This window comes from Abramis brama (genome assembly GCF_963993115.1).
Source record: "Abramis brama genome assembly, chromosome: 5".
NCBI classification, from domain to species: Eukaryota; Metazoa; Chordata; class Actinopteri; order Cypriniformes; family Leuciscidae; genus Abramis; species Abramis brama.
Genome location: NC_139967.1, coordinates 10,601,459 through 10,623,947, shown reverse-complemented (window position 1 = coordinate 10,623,947; position 22,489 = coordinate 10,601,459). Strand labels below are relative to the sequence as shown.

The 22,489-nt window shown below is 37.6% G+C and overlaps 1 protein-coding gene across 1 annotated transcript in view; it reads left to right on the top strand.

Annotated features, from left to right (window-relative positions):
• The window catches only part of zdhhc8b (zDHHC palmitoyltransferase 8b), a 56,716-nt gene extending 34,227 nt beyond the window's left edge, over window positions 1-22,489 (top strand). Inside the window, exons 2-11 of the mRNA XM_084113751.1 lie at window positions 12,960-13,081; window positions 13,237-13,394; window positions 13,494-13,666; window positions 14,373-14,475; window positions 14,776-14,867; window positions 17,184-17,316; window positions 17,547-17,658; window positions 17,906-18,015; window positions 18,688-19,721; window positions 21,457-22,489. Of these exons, the coding sequence (XP_083969877.1) occupies window positions 12,960-13,081; window positions 13,237-13,394; window positions 13,494-13,666; window positions 14,373-14,475; window positions 14,776-14,867; window positions 17,184-17,316; window positions 17,547-17,658; window positions 17,906-18,015; window positions 18,688-19,721; window positions 21,457-21,607 (2,188 nt within the window). The 3' untranslated portion in view covers window positions 21,608-22,489. The remainder of the gene's footprint in view (window positions 1-12,959; window positions 13,082-13,236; window positions 13,395-13,493; window positions 13,667-14,372; window positions 14,476-14,775; window positions 14,868-17,183; window positions 17,317-17,546; window positions 17,659-17,905; window positions 18,016-18,687; window positions 19,722-21,456) is intronic.

Below are 22,489 nucleotides of genomic sequence, written 5' to 3'. Positions count from 1 at the left end.
TCCATCCATCCATCCATCCATCCATCCATCCATCCATCCATCCATCCATCCATCCATCCATCCATCCATCCATCCATCCATCCATCCATCCATCCATCCATCCATCCATCCATCCATCCAGTTCTTTACATCATTTATCACAGTTTTTCCTTTCTACAATAAAGCAATGGTTTAAAAATCACAACATCCTTTGAAATGCATGTGTTTCGTAGGCATATTTATAGACACAGACAATCTCTCTCCCTCCTATCCTCTGTACATGATAGATAGATTGTCTATTGTGAGTTTTGATTGCTAAAGCGAGTTATTGTGTCTCTTTGTGGTCCTCAGCATGTGAAAGCTCCCCATTGTGCTGAGGGTCTCTCTCTCCCCTCCCTCACCCCCCTCTACTTTGATTATGCGGGTCATGACAGGCGATATCTTTCTACAGTCTTTTTTTATTACATACAGAAACACCTAGCTGGATTGTCTCATTTAATCTAGGAGCTTTGTAAGCATGTGATCAATCTCAGCAGACAGACAGGAAGGAAGGAAATATTCCGAGCTGTCATCGTGAGTTTGTTTAAACCTTGCAATCTTTTTAATTCACAGTGCGTTTGTGCACATTTTTCCTATATGAACGGTATAGTCAACACTACAGCTATTTTTATCAAACAATATACTGTTATGCCACATTTGTGTTCCAGATGCAGTGTACCTTAGCCAGTGACACCATATCTTGCTGTTTTCCACCACAGCAAAACGACCCACGTCAAACATGATAATCAGGCCTCTGCATTCTACATGCTCACAATGATTCTGTTCCCACTATATGTGCCTGTGTGCTGGCATAGTGTGTGTATGTGTGTGTAAATCAGGCCTAATGTGCTTTTAATGTGCGTGAAGCTACGTAAAGAAAGCAGTAAATCAGAGGGAAAGGAGAAGTTCTGCTAGACCAAAACAAGATTGTGTAACTTGGCGGGAACTGATCCAGGAACAGACCTACTCATGCACTAATCAAAAACTCTATGAGAACAGAGCTAATCTAGCTGTATTTAACATTAGAGCTGTGGCATAGTGGTATGCACAGTCTAGACACGTTAAAGGGATAAAACATTTAAATTCTGTCATTGTTTACTCTCTATCAAGTTGTTCCAAACTTGTGTGAATTTCCTCCTTCTGCTGAACACAAAAGAAGATATTTTGAAGAATGTCTGTAAACAGTTGATGGACCCCACCGACTTCCAAAGTATTTTTCTTCCATAGTATGGAAGTCAATTGGGGCCATAAACTGTTTTGGATTTGTGTGTGTGTGTGTGTGTGTGAATTTCTTTCTTCTGGTGAACACAAAAGAAGATATTTTGAAGAATGTCTGTAACCAAACAGTTGATGGACCCCACCGACTTCCAAAGTATTTTTCTTCCATAGTATGGAAGTCAATTGGGGCCATAAACTGTTTTGGGTGTGTGTGTGTGTATAGTGTTTGTCTCGTGAGGTGTAGTGACCACACAGCAGGTTTCAGATCAGTGACTTTTGACCTCATTCATTCAGTTGGACAGGTTTATAGAAATGCTAGCATTTGTCTGATGGACCTTATCTTCTCTTAGCAAACACTCAGCTGAATTGAGTCTGACACAAGCAACAGTTGAGTAAACATTGTTTGACGGTGCAGGTTTTTCCCCTCTCTCACTTAGACTCATTCTGTCTGCACTTCCGTTCAGGAAGTGGCTAGAAAATGGTTGAAAATGGTTTCCAGCTAGTTGGATTCGTTCAACGATATGCTTGAAGATATGTGTGTCTACATATTCGTGTTTGTGTGCAAATGTGTGTAGTTTTAGCAGAGGACACACAAATAAATAGTGTCTCTTAAGGTCAAGGAGAAAGAAGATATTAAGTCCCAGTACTTGGCAGCCACTCCATCTGGGTCATTCTCCAAGCCAATCTAAATGCCTAGATGTCATAAGAATGGATGTGGTTTTATTCTTATTACTGCTGTGTCATACACTGCTGAGGATTTTGATTCACCCCAGTGACTCAAATCTTTTAAATCAGTGCACCAAAGAGATTTTGATTTGTTCAGTGACATTTTTTGGCAGTGATGTCATTATGCCAGTAGGTGAGTGTCTTTTGTGTGTTATGAGTGAGTGACTGAATTGTTCACTCCAATGATTTGCTATAAAGCAGTTCATGATGGAAATAATAGAATTTTTTTAATAGTTAACAACCTAAAATAACAGTGTCTGCAACAGCAGATCTATATTTTTTTCTTCAGTTTTGTCAACTGCTGGGCACGTCTTCAGTCAAGTTTTAGGATAAAGACGAGCCTAAATCCATTACCGTAGGGTTTTTTATTTTTAATTCTTTAAAAAAAAAAGTATCTTATGTTCACCAAGGTTGCATTTATTTGATCATAAATCCAGTTCAAACTGTAATATTGTGAAATATTATTTCAATTTAAAATAACTTGTCTATTTTAATATATTTTAAAATGTAATTTATTCTTATGATTTTGGATTTGTATGTTTTATTGGCTTGACTTTTATTGTTGTTGATTAATGTAGTTTTGTATTTTTACTTGTCGGACCAATCGCAGAGGCTAATGGGGATCCAAATAAATAAATAAACAAATAAACACATTTACAGATAAGATGTCAGTCTATAACGGCAAGAGAGATTGCCAAAGCCATCACGTGCTTCAAAAGTGAAAAACATAAGCAAAAGAACACAAAAAGTCAGTGCACGGAAGTGAACGAGAATGATTGTCATCAAAACAAATCTATAACTTTGAATTGTGCACATTAAACAGGTCCTATTATGCCCTTTTACAAAGACTTGATTTTGGGTTGTACTAGAATATGCTTTCATGCTTGATTGTTCAACACATTTTAAATTATTACAGCACCTCTCTCCCCTTGCTGGCCTGAACACTTTGTTAGTTCCTGTTTCGATGAAGCCCCTCCTTCAAAAATAGGTGTTCGGGAAATTTTTCAGGCTTCACAAAGCCCGGAAAAAAACGCATTGTAGTCAAAGCGAGTTGTTCGTTTTAGTTCTTGGAAAGTGGTTTCTGTTAAATAAAATATCTCCCTTTGGAGTGGATTTTGAGCTTTGTAACCTTGCAGATCTTTTTATGCTCAAACAGCAACATTACAGAATAAATAGAGTTGAAAAAGCATAATAGGACCTAATTAAGACCCAAGACATTTATTAAAGGGAAAGTCTATTTTCATTTGAATGTTGTTTTTAAAAAGGGGACACTTGTACCAAAACTAACATTAAATACATTTGTTAGACATTTATAAATCTCTAGTTCCCGGTTTCTGCATGAATTTGCCCAGCTCTTGATGTTCGGCCTGATTTTGGCTGTCCAATATTTGCCACGCATGTTAACCACAGCAGCTGCAGTCTGGCCTTAAAATACGCTTGGTAAAGAATGTGATGTGGAGTTGGCCAACAACTGCCACTCAGATATGCACTGTCAGGACAGAACTGTGTGTGTGTGTGTTTGAGGGGCACACCTGTGGATGTATGTATAAACTTGCTTTGAGTCTACAAGGATATGACAGTGTGGAGATATTTACAGAGGCTTCAGTGAACAGTGGTGACGATGTTTGGGGACAGATTCTCTTTGGTCTAAATCTGACCCGGTCGCATTTATCCAGCTTTAGATTGCTTAGTTCAGCCCTCTGTTTAGCTCAGATCAGTTTAAGCTGCTGTTGTTGGGGGTATTCTACTGTTTTGAACAGATCTATATGAGGAAAGAGCAGATGTCATCTCTTCTATTGTCCTTTCAGAGCGTGATTAATAGACCGGCGGGGCTTTTGTGACCTTATTTATGGTGCTTTTCCCTCTCATTATTAAATTGTTTAAAAGGCTAGCAGTGAAGATAATCTCTTTGATGTGGACCATATCCCATAATGCCTATTGTGTACCATGTGGTAGTGTGCTCATTGTTTTTAAACTGGTGAGATTATGCTGGTAATAGTTCTCCTGTAAGTTTTTGTTAGCAGTGTGTATTCAGTATCTTTGGGAGCATTACTCCCTCTGGCTGTGTTTTGACTGATGCTTTAACTCTCGTAGAGGTGATTACCATGGATTAATATGGGATTTATCTGTATTTGCGTTTCTCACTGCATCTTGTTTGTGAATTTGTGTATTCAGAATCTCAGAAAAGAAGCAAACTTGTTGAGAAGTTTCAAAATCAGGGCATGAGGTGAGGATTTGTATGAAAGCTTGTTTCGTAATTGCTAGAAATGTCGAATCGTAAGAAATAAACTCGCAGTTGCAAGAAAAAAGTCAGAATTGCAAGTTTTATATCTCACAATTCCGACATTTTTTCTTGCAATTGTGTTTACTGTATCTCTCAAATCTGACTTTATTTATCACAATTTCAAGTTTATAACTCACAATTTTGAGAAAAAGTCAGAATTGTGAGATAAAAAGTCACAATTGCCTTTTTTATTTGTTATTCTGTGGCGGAAACAAGCTTCCACTGATTCGAGTGTTTGTCCAAGTAGTTCAGTTTGATTTGTGTTTTTGATCAAATAAAATGCAGCTTTGGTGAGCATAAGAGACTTCTTTCAAAAACATTCAAATATCTTACTGACCCTAAACGTGGCTCATTTTAGAGCGCCTGTGAGCCAACAGCTCTTACATATCCTGAGCATGTGCACAGTCCTCTTCGCCAGAAATCTGACCATTTCCTTTCATGTTTTGATGTATTTTATGCTTAATTTTAGGGGCCCAATTGAATTTTCATAGCTACAGTAAGTCAGTCCAGCAAACATATATTAAGGGGATACAGCAAATAGCTGATAAAGCTTATTATAAGCTGCATGATAGGTTAATTGGTTTATTGTGTGTTAATGTGTTCTGCTAAAGGTCTAGAGGAATATTGTGAGATCCTGTGGGCCTCAGCGAATGAGTTGGCAAACACTGCTGAAGCTGATAAGGGGAAACCAAGCTTTGGTTTAGGAAGGATTAGTGAAAACTGTCTAGTTCCGCACCACAAACACCCCCCAACTGAGATTAGAAATGGGGGGATAGTCTCTGCTCATGTGCAGGGTCCAAAGTTAAGTTGTTGCTACACCTGACAATGACGGATGAATTGAGATCAACAGCAATCTCTGATGAACAACTTTATTGTAAACACTATGGGTGTAAATATTTGTTCTGACACTGATTTGATCCAGTTGCAATTCTTGAATGCATTGTGAACCGATTTGATTTCGGAATTATTTAAACTTATGAAGGCACAAATATAACTGGAGAGACGATCTGCACTGACTACAGTCAAATATTGGTTAAACTCAAAAATTTAGAAATTCATGCGGAATTGATGAACGATGCATCAGTGTAGATCAGCACAGGTAAGTCGGCACAAAACGGAAGTTGTGATAGTCTTTTCTTCCCTATTGTAATTTCTCGAACAAGAAAAAATGTAGGGCGGGACTTGTCCATCGGGAATTGATCGGATTGCTGTTGTTTACTATTGCTATGATCTGATGTGAGTGATGGGGTGTGAATCTTCACTGGTCTCATGATTCAATTCGATTACAATTATCATGTCAATGATTCGATTCGATATCATGATGCCTCTCAATGCATTGCATCCTCAATTTTCAATATTACTGCACATGCCATGGCTACATTTTCGTCAATGAATACAAGCAATTAGATATACTGTATGAACTCCCTTTTTATTTTATCTGCTCCAAGAAAGTACACTTCCTGAATGTAGTAAACATAAAAAAAAAACTAAATTTACTAGTACACTAGTAAATACTAAAAGTGCATGAAACTGTCAAGTAGTGTACTTAAGTTACAATAACGCACACGCTCACATGCTGTAAATGTTAAAACCATAGACTGTAAAAAAAAAAATATGGACGTAGTGTCCGTGACGTCACCCGTAGGTTTCTGAAGAGTATTTTTGAAGCCCAAAGTGGGCAGAGCCGGCCGTCGCCATCTTGACAAAGCGTCACCGCGCATCACTCCCAGATAACCAAAAATGGGCAGAGGCGGGATTAGCTGAGGTGACATAATGACTAAAGCCTGGTGTCGGTACACGATCCATTCCACCTGCACGATCCATGTTGTCGGTACACGATCCGTTCCACCTGCACGATCCGTTTCACGCATGCGTAGTAGACGCAGTAGAAAACGCACATGCGCAAATGATAATTCTGTTTTGCGACGATTTACGACACTGCACGATCTGTTCCACGCATGCGCATATTTGTACCGCGAGACTTTCATTCACTCACATCGAAAGAAAATGGAGTTCAGCGGAAGAAATGAGAAGTTTGCCCGTTAGGCAATATTTGGTTGACGGGTTGGTGGATGCGGCGTTGAAGAAGAAGGTGGAACGGATCGTGTACCGACACCTGGAACTCACCAAGCCAACGGTCGGCCGTCGGGCAGTTTTTGTGTGTCGGCCGACTAAGTTTTCTTAGTGTGTTCCGCACTGTTCCGTACCATCGGCAGAAATGGGTCCTCGTCTGCTTTTTTTCAGCCGATTCGACATGTTGAATCGGCGTCGGGCCGTCAGTGAGAGAGAGAACTCTGATTGGCTGTTCAGCTTAGTGAAGAGTCAGTGCACGAGAATAATAGCAAAACAGCGAGCAAAGAAGTCAAAACGGTACAGATAGAAGACTGTTCTAATGTTACGTCATCTTACCTGAGTGGTCCTTGGCGAATAATTCAATATTAACACGAGCGGAGTGGAATAAAGAAAGTGTTCAGCAGGACTGATATTCAAAACGGTAAGCATGCACTGCTTTGTTTATGGTTTGTGTATCTACAGCCTGCAGCGTCGCTTTCCCTTTTTGAATGACGAATATAGACGAATATATCTGCAGAAATAGACAGTTGTCTCATTTACACGCAGGCGCAGAACGCGCAGCTTTTTACCCCAAAGCGAGGCGACAACACAGTCGGCTTTCATCAGCGCTAGTTCGTCGGCGTCGGCTTGGTGTGTTCCAGGCTTAACAGACAGCAGACAAACGGCTAGTAGCAACAGCAGCGGCAATCCACCTGTCATTCAAGTGGCCACGCCCTTAATTGTGCAGAACTTTAAGGCTAAATATAATTTAAACGGATGAGATATAAAAAAAATTCACCCCCCTTGCAGTTGTCATGAAGGGCAAAATTAGCTAAATAGACCAAAACTACAAAACTACCAGGCTGTTAACATTTTTTTCTGCTGTAAAGTTGGGCATTTTAACATGGGGGTCTATGGGATTGACTCTCTTTTGGAGCCTGTCCCTAGCGGCCAGTCGATGAACTGCAGTTTAAGTCACTTCCGTGTTGGATTCAAGAGAGAGACCGGAAGGTTGCCGCTTCGTTAAAACAGTTGGTGCATTTTTGATTACTCGCCATCTGCCATTTTACACTAGCGCGAGAATTACTGCATCAATGCAGAATCGTTCACGTCCGCATCACGATGCATCGATTAATTTCAACACCAGTGAGTGACAGATTGTCGCTCCGAAAAACAGGTCATCAGAGAAGAGATGTCATTGCAAGAGGAAGGTGAAGCACATGAATTTGAAATAAATAATGATATCCACAGATAAATAATTTATAATAAATACCGCAATGTTCCATAAAAAAAACAAGATTGTCCATTTTGATTTCATGGTGACTTTAAAGCATTTATTAAGTTGCAAATCCTACAAAGTCACCATTAAAATGTCATTTTTGCGTATCTGAAGCTTGGCAAGTGTTAATTTTGAACTTAGCGTGTGTACTCTTACACGCCAACACACATACTCTCTGGAGCGGTCATTTACTTTCATAAGATTCTAATGAGGGAAATGTAGGGCAATAATTCTTCTTTTAGTACGGCTCTACAGGAAGTCCTTCTAATGAATAACGTGTTTGATTTCTCTGTTGTCAGAAGCTCCAGGGTGGATCTGTTCACCACACAACGTTAGCGTCTCAATATTCCCTCAGTAAGCACCTGTCTCACTGATTAATGATCTCCTGCATTCAAGCCCGTCACCATCTTCCTCTTTTTCTGGATTCCTCTGCTCCATTATAAACCATGTAGATTTCACACGTTGATTAATGAAACAATGTTTATAATAGATACTCCTAGGGTTCACTAATTGGCCTGTGGTGCTTTGGAACAACTCGAGGATTGAAGTGAAGAAAAAAAGAGGTGTGAATTCAGTTAAGACTATCTTATCTCTGCAGGCATAAGATTGCATCCATGCAGTAAATGCGAGGACAAGAAAATGTGTACAACAAACATACCCAGTATTAATGTTGAATATTCAGCACTGAAACACTCTGACAGATATGATACGTGGAACTTCAAAAGCTTTTGCCTCTATTCTGGCACTTAGATGTGTTATTTGTGTAGTCAGATGGGATCTACATCACTGAAATACATTCATCATCCCAGTGCATCATGGAGGTGTGTATGCTGCAGGGCTGTAACGATATGCGATATGAAACCAAAATCGTGACACTCAGATCCACGAACCCGTGTCGCGGTGTGAGTTCGGCAGAATCGCGACACACCCCTTCCAACTCCCAGAGTTATCCTTCCCGTCCAGATCTATTTAGTTTCATATTCATGTTTAAATAAAATAATTGATTTTTTAATTTCATCTATGTTGATATGAAAAGTGAAAAGCATGAGTAAGATCATAAGATGCGCAATATATCGGGAGACAAATGGAGTGGGCAGACATGATACGAACCGAATCGAGGGTTTGGTGTAACGTTACAGCCCTAGTATGCTGCATATCAATGATGCCACATGCATATACAGGGGGAAAACTGTTTGATGACTTGCTGTCAGATCCAAGCAGATATCAATAGATATTTATTACTGGTTGTTGTTAAGACATGTATAACAATTATAATTATTTTTCATACTTAACATCGGGGATTTGAACAATTCAAATCTTAAACTGTATAATGCCTTGGAAACCACCTGCAACACCCTGTCAGTTTTTATTTCATTTTAATTTTAATATTTTATTTTACCACGTAAGTATGAACATAGTAATTGTGATAACTGTCTTATCAAGCAACACTAATAAAATAGTTTGTTTGTTCCTTCATTCATTCATGTATAAAATATATATTTTTTTATAATTAATTATTTTTATTATTAATCATCTAGTAAATGACCAGATTTGTTGGGGCTGTTCTCTCTATCTCTCTCTCTCTCTCTCTCTCTCTCTTAGTTTCTAGCATATTTAATGTATTTTCTGTTAATCTCTTAAAGTTATGAATTACCTAGCACCGGTTTAAAAGATTTGTGCTCCCTAAAGCTGTTGTTGACAGGGTTGTTCCTTTTATCTATATTGATCTTGTTGGCAAATTATAATCCTCACAGATAGATGGCTCCTTAAAAGCGACTGCCTCTGGCACAGAAATGCTAATGTTTGTAGCAGCTAGGCATGAGAGACACTGCAGGGAATGTCCTAAATTAAACCTAATATACACCCCTCCAGCCTGTGTAATTTACACTAAAATAGGGGGATCTTGTATACAAGAGGCTTGCAGGTAAATCTAGGTTTAGGATCCAGGCTGCTAACACAAAGTTTGCTGGTTTAGTAGTAGGGGTGACCAATAAAATGGCAATGAGAAATGGCGATTTCCATTGAAGCCCTCACTAAAGAAATCAACCTTAGATTATTTCATGAAGATAGTCAATAGACTTATTGTTAGTCATGTTGTTTAAATGCAATAATGCATACTATAACAATTTTACTGCTTACAATTATGTACACAGAGGAGGAATTGATGAATTTGTCCAGAGACAGTCTTGGCAATATATGAGAATTATGTGTTTTCAATAATTTGTGAATGGCTTCATATGACAATATGACAATAATTTCCACAAAGCGAGGTCAATAGAATGGGTTTGCCATATCTGAAGAGTTTACATTTACTGGGCATTTGGCAGACTGAAAATCCCAAGCAAATTACATTGCATTCAAGTTATACATTTTATAGTTCATGTGAGTTTAAGATGTTATAGCTGCAAACGGTGGCATCAATGGCCATACTTTCGAAATTAAGTAGCAACTATATATGTGTATGGTGATTGGGTGTTCAGTTACTTTTAGTTTGCGTAGTGTATATTTAACAAAAAAATAGACTTTTTTTTGTGTGCAAAAAAACATAGTAATGGAAATATGGTTCACAGGGGACGATTTTAAGTTCAACAGTTGAGAGTGGTGATTTTTTTTATAAAAGTGATGTGGTGGTGGTGATTCAAAGGAGATTAATTTAGAGATGCAATCTGTGTAATCTTAAGAATGTTGAATGAAATCATTCCACATATAAATATACACATGTATACTGTGTGTGTGTGTCTATATATATATATACCTCTAATGTCGGAATTGTGAGATATAAAACTTGCAAAGAAATTGAATGATCATTCTAGAAGAAAATTTCAGATGGCACTTACTGTAGAGGCTTTTGCATCTGAACTCTTCATATATATAGACTAGAAACACACAATACTGCAATGCTGTAAAAAAATGTGGGGTCAGTAATATTTTTTTAATTAAATAATATATTTGATTAAATATTACAGTAAGAACAGTAATATTGTGAAATATTTTTACAATTTAAATAGCTTATTTTTATTTTTAATATATTTAAAAATGTAATTTATTACTTTGATGGCAACGCTGAATTATCAGCAGGCATTACTTCAGTTTTCAGTGTCACATGATCCTTCAGATCATCATTCTAAAATGATGATTTGGTGCTCAACATTTATTATTAACATTTACTATTATTATTATCAATTTTAAATGCATGTGTGTTTGTGTGGCCCCCAAGCCTTTAGCATGTGAAAACTACGAAATAATGTGCCGACCTTTAAAGAAAGATTCTAAAGAATCTCTGCATTGTCTTTCAGATGAAGGACACTTTAAGCCTTTAAGACTTCATGAACGCAGCCTGTTGTCTGTCTCGCATAGAGCAAGACGCTTGCAGATCAACCGATCAAGGGTTATTGCATTTCACAGGCAGTGTATTTATTCCATAATTTCCCTGATGTTCTTGTTTACCCCCAAGGAGCTGTTCATGCGGCCGATAAAACAGGCTTTTATTTCTTTGCCCACGGCATGGATTGATTCTGAGGTCGTCCGTTTGTGATTGGATTATACGTGAAGGAGTAGTTATTCCATCTGTTTTGCTCTGTTGTGTCTGAGGGTGGTGATTCTTGCCTCTTTATCATTCTTACCTTACACTTCATTACTGCTTTGTATTCTCAGGACTGCATTGTAAAGTTTCTGATTAAAATGAAGAAAAAAAATAACTGAGAAGAAAACTGAATGGAATGAGTGTATCGTATCGCACCAGTGAGATAAAGGTGACAGAAGACTTCACCTATCCGAAGAGCCTGGCATTCCTCCAGTGCAGACGGAGTAGGAGTTAGTGCTTTTCCCTCGGGTTCGAGAGAATGGTACTGTGATCTACTGCCTACAGAGAGAGAATAGACGCAGCAGGAGAGTTTAGAGAGTTATAGGTCATTCCAGCTTTAAAATCTGATTGGATGAGGTTTGTTTGAAGCTGCTGTGGAATAGCCGATATACAGTAACAGCTTTGCAACTATAAACGGTCTGCAGTCAGGCTAATGGACTACATTACTTAATGGAAATATTGTTTATTATAATTGCTGCTATACTTAAATGCAATTATGTGTTGAACAATGCTGTTTTTATCAAATAAATCAGGTAAAATCACTGTAAAGTGTCCTTGAGTGGCTTGTTGCATTATTATGCATCTGCTGTGTTACTCGCAATCAAATTCACATACACATACACAACCTTAGCATAGGCAAGAAATGAAATCTCAGCCATTCTCAAAGACTGATAAATCTTTCTTTGGATGATTTTATTCACATTGTGGTTATACTATGAATATATTGTAGATTTATGGACCTCTAAAATAAATGTGTTTGGTCATTTCACATGTCGATCCAATGGCGTCTTCCTGTCTGAATGGGCGGTTCTTGGCGAGAAAATGAAATGTAATAGACTCAGGTCCAAGTTTAGAAATGCTCAAATATATATGCTCTGCTCTGCCTGTTAACCCATCTTAAATGAGACCTGAGTAGAGTTCAGTTATAGAGTGTATTATGAAAGGTGCTATGGTAGGACAGATAGTCGTGGACTGCAACATGTCATCTTGCTAAATGTCCTATATTTTGTATGTGTTGGGCACCAGTAGTTTACCCATAAGACATTGCCACGCTCTGTTTGTGAGTTGTGGTTGATCAGTATTGGTTTGTTTAATAGCCACTAATGATATCTATACGTTTATGGTTGATATAATTTAGCTAATGCGGGAGCTGTACATAATAAATATTTATTTAATAAATATATTTTTTATGATAATAATAATAATAGTACATTTTTAAATTACTATAATAATTAATTTTATTATTATTAAATATATTATTATTGTTGTTGTTATTGTTATTATTAATATGTATATATTTAAATGGTTAAATAAAAATAAAATAATTATTATTAGTAGTATTAAATTATTACTGTTGTCATTTCATTTGTACAAAACAAGTATTGTTATATAATAATAATAATTATAAGTATTGTTGTCATTTGATTTCAAACAATGTTTTATTGTTTTAATTAGCAATAATGATAACAATAATCAAATAATAATATTTTTAATGTTCACATTTTTTAACTGACCCAAGGGGGAATTAATTAGCTATAGTTATCAGCCAAAATTATGTCTTTATTGATTAGTTTGTCACTAGAGTCAAGATATCTGCACAAATGTGTTGATAAACTTTATCAAAATATTCTGTCAATAATCAGCATTAGGTTTCTTATGGCTGAATAAGCTCACAAGTTTTCTGAGGTTTGCATGAATCATCCAGGGATTCAATTAAATTTAAAAAATGAACAACCTCTGGCTGTGAAATGATCAACTTTGAGCTATAACATTCTTCTGTCTCTCTTGTACCCTCTCAGGTGTCCGTGGTTAACCAAGGCCATCTCCCCTCTTGTGCCTCTATACAATGGCATCATCTTCCTCTTTGTGTTGGCTAACTTCAGCATGGCCACCTTCATGGACCCTGGAGTCTTTCCCAGAGGTATGATCCTGTCATCGTTTAAGTTTCTCAATTCAAATATCTGGAGATTAGATACAGCAGTAGCTCCACGATTAGGACGTCTAGAGAATACTGCAAGACACAGACAATGTTGATGTGAATGTTGAAATTTCCTTCTGTTTCTCTCTCAATCCCAGCGGATGAGGACGAAGACAAAGACGATGATTTCCGAGCTCCGCTTTATAAAAACGTGGAGATAAAGGGAATTCAGGTGCGGATGAAGTGGTGTGCCACGTGCCACTTCTACAGACCTCCGCGCTGCTCACACTGCAGCGTGTGTGACAACTGTGTGGAGGTGAGACGCATAGGAACACGCATACCAGCATTCCTGCAATATATAAAATGATCACAATGCCAGCGCTCTCACACATAAATACTTCCCTTCTCACTGTAGGACTTTGACCACCACTGCCCATGGGTGAACAACTGCATTGGTCGGAGGAATTATCGCTATTTCTTCTTGTTCCTGCTGTCTCTAAGTGCTCACATGGTGGGCGTATTTTCCTTCGGCCTGCTGTTCGTGTTACACCACCTTGAGACTCTGAGTGCACTCCACACAACTGTGACGTATCCTTCCACGAAGAGCAACTATGATGAAAGCTCATTTAGTTGTATTTAATACATTTATTTACCCACCAATTAAAAGTTTGGGGTAAGAAGGTTTTTAATTTTTTTTATTTTGAAAAACATTACTATTATTCAGCAAGGATGTATTAAATCGATCAAGAATGACAAAAAAGTCATTCATAATGTTACATAAGAATTCTATTTCAAATAAATGCTGTTCTTTTAAATGTTTTATTCATCAAAGAATCCTGGAAAAACATCCTGGATTTTTTCTCTCTTTGTCGCATCTTTATTTTTGTGTCGTCAGCAGTATTATTTTAGTGTTATGTTTTTTTAGTTAGTTTTTTTTTTAGTATATATATATAAAAACTACTAAAATAAACTAAAGCTATATATATAAATATGAAATGTTGCTTTAGCAACAAACTGAAATAAAATAAGTTTCAGTTGAAGTGCTAAAATAAACTAAAGCTATATAGTGCTATCTATGCTAAAGCAACATTTTCATTTAAGTTTATTAAGTTGACCTTTTTCGTCTAATATTTTTTTATCATTTTGTTTAACAATAACAACACTGCTCGTCTTACAGGGCCCACAGTGAGATCTCATTGGCTCACAATCCTGCTCCATTTAGCTGTGTATGAAAAATCAAAAATGTTCTGATTGGTTGTGATTTTGTGGGCTCCTTGACTCTCCTGCTGTCTAGTCTTGTGGTCATGTGTGTGACTGGCCTCTTCTTCATCCCTGTTATGGGCCTCACTGGGTTTCACATGGTTCTTGTAATCAGAGGACGGACCACAAACGAACAGGTGAACCAAATTACACAACACTAAATATATTTATCTGGTCTGTGTAACAACATACGCATATGTAGAGGCAGAATCGTCACATGTTTCACACCCACTCAGAATCACCTTGATGTCTTTCCAACTTGATTGCCTTCTGTTGTTCGTGCATGACATCTGTTACAAAGGCTGTTATTTTCAATGCACATTACGGTCCTTTGGGTCAAGGACAGTTGTTTTCCACTCTCCTCAGTATGCTGAAAGTAGAATTCCTCTGTCTCTCTCTCTCTCTCTCTCTCTCTCTCTCTCTCTCTCTGTTCTCAGGTGACAGGAAAGTTCAGAGGAGGAGTGAATCCATTCACTCGGGGTTGCTGTGGCAACGTGAAACACGTCTTATGCAGTCCGCTTGCTCCTAGGTAAAGAAGAAACTGGCTTCTGCACACACATATATTCATGTTCATAATCACTGAGAGTTGCAAGCACACACAGTACACACATACCGGAAAGTGTGTGAAAGACACTGGCCACGGTGTGTTTCCACGACCAGTTGGAACAGACAGATGGGCGTTTCATTTTCTATTTGCAAAACAGGCAGGATTCAGTGAACATTACGCTTAGGCAAATGCTACAAAAGCCCTATGAAGGATAAACTTAACTGTTTACTCAAAATGAAAAGTGTTAAAGGGGCTATATGTAAGAATTTTCATGTAGTAATCATTTTTTTATTGCCAATGTGTAAACCACTTGTTACAAAATATTTAAAAAAACGAGACCTTTGACTTCCTAGGTTGTCTATGAAAGCCTGTAGACTGATTTTTATGACGTTTTTGCTGAGAAAATCAAAAGGATGTGACATTTATGCTCGCTCCTGAGAGCCTTTCTTCCATTTAATGATACATGAAATGAATGCTTATACAATGTTCAGGATAAAGCTGAAAGGTCTATTCTGTACTGTAATGTCAATGTGTCATGTAAAGAAAAGGAATTAATTAAAACTATAGTCTCACATAGCCAGATCTAAGTAGTCTGTCGTCTCAAATATACTTCATAATCAAACAATCATTATATTGTCATTTTAATTGTCTCATCTGTCCACTTAATGTCGGTGAATTGCAGAGCTTGTGCAAATGTATCCACATCGATATGATCAGATGCTTTCTTAACTGCTGTTTTCTCACCGCTGACGTTTTTGTTATTTAGATATGAAATATGCTTTAAAATAAGTGTGACGCCGTTAATAATTACTGTAACAAATATAAACAGAAGACATAGATGGAAAAAAGAGGTTGTTTATCATTGTAGACAATCTAGAGGGGGTTTCAGAAGAATAGAGGTCCATAGGAAGGTAGATTGCGTCCTGTTTTTCTTGCCTGTATTATGACACTCCGAGCAGGAAGAGCGTATGGCACTGAAGACTTGAAGCAGGTCATGTAACAATGGGGAGAGAGAAAGTGATTGCCGTATAAACACAGATCAGAGCCAAGGTTAATGACTTGTTAAAACTCGTTTAGGCGTCTTCAGAAACAATAGAGGGACACCCTTTGTGAGGTCAAAGCAGAACAAAAGGAGACTGCTGTAAACTTACTACTTTTTTCCACAGGACAAATTAAAATGTTCCTTGAATCAGAAATAGAAGTTCTAGAAGAAGTTCAACAAAAAACAGAACTTGTCATCATTTACTCACCCTCAAGTTGTTTCAAACGAGTATGGCTTTCTTTCTTCTGAACAGTGTCTGATGTTTTCAAGTTTAAAAAAGGACAAAAGCATCATAAAAGCGGTCTATATGCTGCTTTATGTATACTTTTACACTATAATGCCATGTTCCAAGGCCTCTAGAATAGCTTAGAATAGCTTAGAAGCCATAGAATAGCTTTTTGTGAGGAGTGCACCAAAACTTAAATGGTTATGAACTGAACATCTTGACATCTACTAGCTCTCCTTAGCACAAACATGAGAGTTCATAGGAGAAGTAACAATATCTGATTCATGAGCGAATCATTCTTTTGACTCAAGAACTGGAGAACCAGATCCATCTGTTTTGTGAATGAATCAGACTCTTAAGAATTGAAGCTATCAAACACTACCGTTCAAAAGTTTGGAGTCAGTACGATTTTTTTGTGTGTTTTTTGAAAGAATTCCCTTATGCTCGTGGAGGCTGCATTTATTTAATCAAATACAGTAAAAAAAAAAAACAGTAATATTGTGAAATATTATTTCAATGTGAAATAACTGTTTTCTATTTGAATATATTTTAAAATGTAATTTATTCCTGTGATTTCAAAGCTGAATTTTCAGCATCATTGCTCCAGTCTTCAGTGTCACATGATCCTTCAGAAATCATTCTAATATGCTGATTTGGTGCTCAAGAAACATCTCTTATATTATCAATGTTGAAAACTGCTTAATATTTTTTGTGGAAACCATAATAGATTTGCAGCATCCTTGCTGAATAAAAGTATTAATTATTATTTATTTTTTTAATGACCCTTTTAAACGGAATCTAAATCTTTAGAATGTAAGCTTTTCATGTTCCAAAGAATAAAGAAAGTCATGTGGGTGTGAAAGAACATTTTTATCAAATATTTGTTTAAGCATTGTCTGATTTTGGCATACACTGATTAAGTCTGACCCATGAATTTATATGCTTTATCTAAAAATATCTAATCTGTGTTGTTTTGGAAGAAAAGCATTTCAACACACATCATGTCATCGGTTGTATATCTGCTCTACAGGTATATCGCTGATCCCAGGAAGAAAATTCCTATCGCTTTGAAACCACCATTCCTCCGCCCTGACCTCTCTAACCGACACATCACTGTAAAAGTCAGTGATAATGGTATCCATAGTAACATCCTACGAAGCAAAGTGAGTAAAAAAAAAAAAGCTTTTAATTCTGTCTGCCTACAACCTGGAATTTCAATGGTGTTTAATCATTTCTGTTATTGTAGTAAGTGCAGTTCATAATGTCATCAAAACAGGCTCATCATTTAGATTTCAATGAAAATGTCCTCATTTTTAGAGGAACAGTTTTAGGAACGTGGTGCCTGTGCCTAAATCATGCTTCCCAAAATAAATATTTTTTTTTTGTGCTTTAGTCTAAGACTAGTCTGGATGATGTGGATGATAAAAGTATAGATAAACAGCCACCTCTGCCACCAAAAGCAGATCGCTACAACCAGCTCAAGAGTCAACTCACCTCCAGCGAAGGCAAGTAGCGCTACAGAACAGCCAGTCACTCATAGTCTAATGGTTTGCAGTTCACTAGGTTTTTTGTTAAAAGTATTTAAAAACCACGTGATGATAAATAAAATATTGTATTCATCTAATTCATCAAAGCCTGTTTTCTGCTTGTGAAAAATCATCTTTTTCTAAACTGCACTTCTACTGCCATCTGGTGTTGCATCATATTGCAGTACTGTTGAGTCATTCATTTAATTTGTGCCACATTTTCCAGAGAGTTCCCTGTCCAGCAAACCCACCAATCCATCCACCCCAGCCATGTACAAATACCGGCCTTCCTTCGGCACCATGCCTAAAGTGCACTATCACGCAACCGGAGAGAAGGTGAGAGTCAGCAATATAATAATATAATTTACATTACAGTACTGTTCAAACGTCTGGGGGTTGGTAAGATTTTTTAAAATATTTTTGAAAGAACTTTTTATGCTCACCAAGGCTGCATTTATTCAATTGAAAATATAGCAAAAACAATAATTTTGTAGCATTTTTAATTGCTCTTTTCTATTTTTAATATATATTTAAAATATAATTTATTTCTTTGATGGGAAAGCTGAATTTTTAGCTGCCATTAACCCAGTCTTCATTGTCACATGATCCTTCAGAAATCATTCTAATATGCTGATTTGGTGCTCAAGTAACATTTCTTATCATCACATTTGTTTGGCTTAATATTTTTGTTGATACCATGTTAATATTTCTCGGGATTCTTTAATGAATAAAATTCAAAAGAACTGATTTTATTTGAAATGGAATTCATTTGTAACAATGTAAGTCTTTACTGTCACTTGATCAGTTAAATTCATCCTTGTTGAATTATAGTTAAAGAATTATTTTTTTTATTAATTTACAAAAACTGACTTCAAACTTTTTGAAATATAATATAAATATTATATTATACTTATAAATATACTTTTGATATAATATAATATAATATCATATTTTTAAAAGGCTGAAAAGAATTTTTAAATTCTCTCAATTGTATTCATCTGTTCTCAGATTGTAATGTCCGAAAATGGTAAGCCCTCTGCAGTTTTGGAGGAGCGGGGTCACGATTACCGTTCAGAGCCAAATCTGGATCTGCCAGACTACCGCAGCACTCCTCTCCACCGAACGTACCAGTCTTCCCCTTTCCAGCTGGACTCTTTCAGCACGACGTCTCGCTCCTTCAGCCTCAAACAGGGAGTGAACAGGTCCGACCGTGTGCCACTGGGTGGCAGCAAACCAGAAACGGTCACTTCCACCCCTCACAAAGGAGTCTTCTCTCCTGGGACGTTATCTGGCCGCAATGGCAGCCTGTCCTACGATAGCTTGCTAACCCCCAGCTTAACACCATCTCTGGGCGAATGTGCGGCCCACCCAGGAGTGCCCTCTATGGGTTTTCATTCACCCTACTTGCCCACTAAAATGTGCCACGTGCGAGGGCCTGAGCTTCAACGACACGCCGGTCCCCCGTCCTACAGCCCTGTGCACGTAGGAGCGATGTACGGGCGGCAGTCACCACACCCGAGAGATCGAGATCCCTCACCAGTCCGCTACGACAACCTCTCCAAAACCATCATGGCCTCCATCCAGGAGAGGAAGGAGTTTGAGGAGAGGGAGAAACTCATGCTTCGGCACGCTCAAGCGCCGGTGGCCTACGCCAACGATTCAGGTGTGTTTGACACCTGCAGTGGAGCCGCCTATGGACTCCCACCGGGGACGTGTTACCCTGACAGTCCCAGAGGCCCCGGACCCCGAGAGCCCACCCCGCCTGTGTGCAGCTCTCGGGACACCTTGATGGGATACGCTCCCCGAACCCCTGTTCTGCGTTCCTCTGCATCCTCGCTCACCAGAGCACCGAGGACTTCAACTACGTCCCTCCACACAGATGGAGGCAGTGCAAGCAGGACAGCCGAACACCAATATCGCTCTCCGGTGCACCATTCGCATCACTCTCCGACAGCTGTGCCCCGTTCCCCATTATACGCACATCAGAAGGTCGCCTTCATTAGCGCCCTGGAGAGGGCGGACTCACCACGTCTGGGTACAAGGTATGACGTATAGCATCTACTTTTAACCAATCGGTAAAGAGGGTGAGGATAGGTGCATGATGTATAGACTAAACAGGCTAGAGGTTCATGAGATATGAACGCTCTGACCCGAATGGGTCTGAAAAGAGATTTCATTTGTGCTGTGTTCATTTGTTCATTTTTGAGTACTGTTTTTTGTGCTTTAATTAATTCATTTATGTTATTATTGTTATTTGGAAAACATAAGGTTATGTTTATTTTTATTTTTTGCCTTTCTGCTGAGAAGAAAATGTTTTTGTGATTATGTATCTGGTAGCCAAATAAATGTCCTTTTTTTTGCCTTTTTTCCCCTCATTATCATCAGTTTCCATGTCTGCATGTCTTTTCATTCATTTTCATTATCCATTTTGCATGGTATCTACTTCTGGCATACTGTACATTTCATTGCATTATGGTAATGAAATGCAACAGTGTTGCATTGTCAGAAATCAATGTAATATACAAAAATCATGATGTGATATCCATTCATGTTTTTGTTCTGTTTGAGTTGCTTTTTATGCATAAGTAGTGCTTTTTGTTCACAATCATTTACTGTATGTGCATACTATTTGTTTTGTTGCTTTTTTTCTTTGACTTGATTTTGTTCTTATTTTTACAAGTGACTAACATCAAACCGCATGAGATGATCTATCATACCATTAAGCCATTGTATCTTCTTTAATATAATGATTTATTACAGGGCTCAACAGTAAGGAATTGTACCTGACAACATTTTTATAGATCCCATAAAAAAGAATGATCCATTTTTTTTAGCAATGCATTTAGTTTTTTTTAATTTTTCTTAAAAAATTTCTTTTTTTAATACATTGTGAAGAAAAGAAATGGTGAAGAAAGCATAACAACTATTTTTAAATAAACTGTCACAAACAGATTTAAAGGTACACTATGTAACTTCTGGCCCTCTAGCATGCATTTTGTGGAAGAACATTGTTTTGGTTGTGCTTCGGCTCTGCACGTCTGTGTGGATGAATAGGCCTAGCTGTTGCTGCTCATAAAACATTTACTACTAGGCTTAAGAGATATAACCAGTTTAGATGGAAAGGATCTCAAGCTGACTCGCTGAAGAAGTTACTGCAGCTATACACATTAATAGACACCGTACTTAATTCCAGCACAGCGCTACAGCAACCATAATGAAACGACCCTTCACACTATAATGCTCTACAATGAACTCTGTTAGAGAGCTACATATGGTCATTTTTCCGTTCAATAATATACCTTACCTGTTGAGTAATAAAAACGCCATATCGGAATAAGCCATGGGCGAGTGACATATTTACGCAATTTCCTGTGGAAAAACCGCCCTGTCAGTTCTAAAATATAAACGCTTATAATATGCTTACCACAGTGAATCTGACAAAAACACGTTTTGGAAGAAGGATTTCTGATGTATTGAATCATTATTTAATTTTTGTTACTTTTGAACAAAAAACTTACATAGTGTACCTTTAAAAAAGTTTGCAAGGCAAGTAGCTTTTGAGTCCTGTATTAATGTTCATTCCCTTCCACCACTCTTCAGCTGTCCTCTTCTTCATTAACTCATCTTCATTTGTAACATTTCAAACCATTCAGTACATGTTTGACTCTCTACCTGCCTAATGAAGAACATAAAAGGAGAACAGTTGAGGATACAGTTGGAAAAGAACCACCTCAAATATGTCTTCCTGTTTTTTTTGTTGATATTTTCTCCACATAGAGAGGACCCCGGTCCAGGTAAAGTCAACGGGCAACTAAAGGGCCAAGCACGTGACTGCCACCTAGGGACTCCTTCTGGAACTCCCAGCAGACACACCAATGTCAAAAAGGTCACAGGAGTGGGTGGAACTACATATGAGATTTCAGTTTGACGGACAGCTTGAGAGCCATGCACTGCCTGCGAGGAAAAGCACTGCCATGGCAACACCACCTCCACTTGTGCTCAAGAGAACAAGTTTCTCTTTCTTTTCACAGTTTTATGAAATAATACTCGCCGATCAGGAGACGCGCAGTATCTGGGGCAGGTCTTTTGGGAGAATATTTTACATTGGCCTTTTCTTTGTTAAAGAGACTTTCCATGTGACAGTGTAAAATATAACAGGAGCTGCTTAATCAAAAGAGCCTTGTATGATTTTTAAAGTGTCAGCCGTCAGAGGATATAAATCGCACACACACAACAGGAAATACTGGTTCAATTGCTTCAAATGGAATTTAAAAAAAAAAATCTATATACCATTAAGGGCTGAATATGTTCAATGCCAATTCAGTTGTTTGTATATAAAAGGTCAAAGGTCACTTATTGAATGCAAATGTGCTCAATATGCTGATCTTTCACACACTTGAATGTGAGTGTATATGTAGGCTACATGCCAGTAACTTCATTACTACTATATTTTTGTCATTATACTGATCTAATAATCAGGGTTTCATCTCAAATGCATTTCTCTGTTAAAAAGATAGTTTACCTAAAAATGAAAACCAATGTTCTTTTCAAAGAAACTCATACAGATTGTGAGTAAATGATGACAGAATTGAATTTTTGGGTGAACTATCCCTTTAAGCTATCAGGTCCAAACAAACCATAACAGCACTTGGGTACTTTAAAAACCTACACAGAAGTTTTATTTTTCAAATATGGTGGTCATTTACACTTTTTACTAATGTAAAACTATAAGCTGCCATATAAATAAACATACACTTGTATATGTAATATAAAAAAAAAAAATTAAAAGTTTAATATGGTGGATACTGGG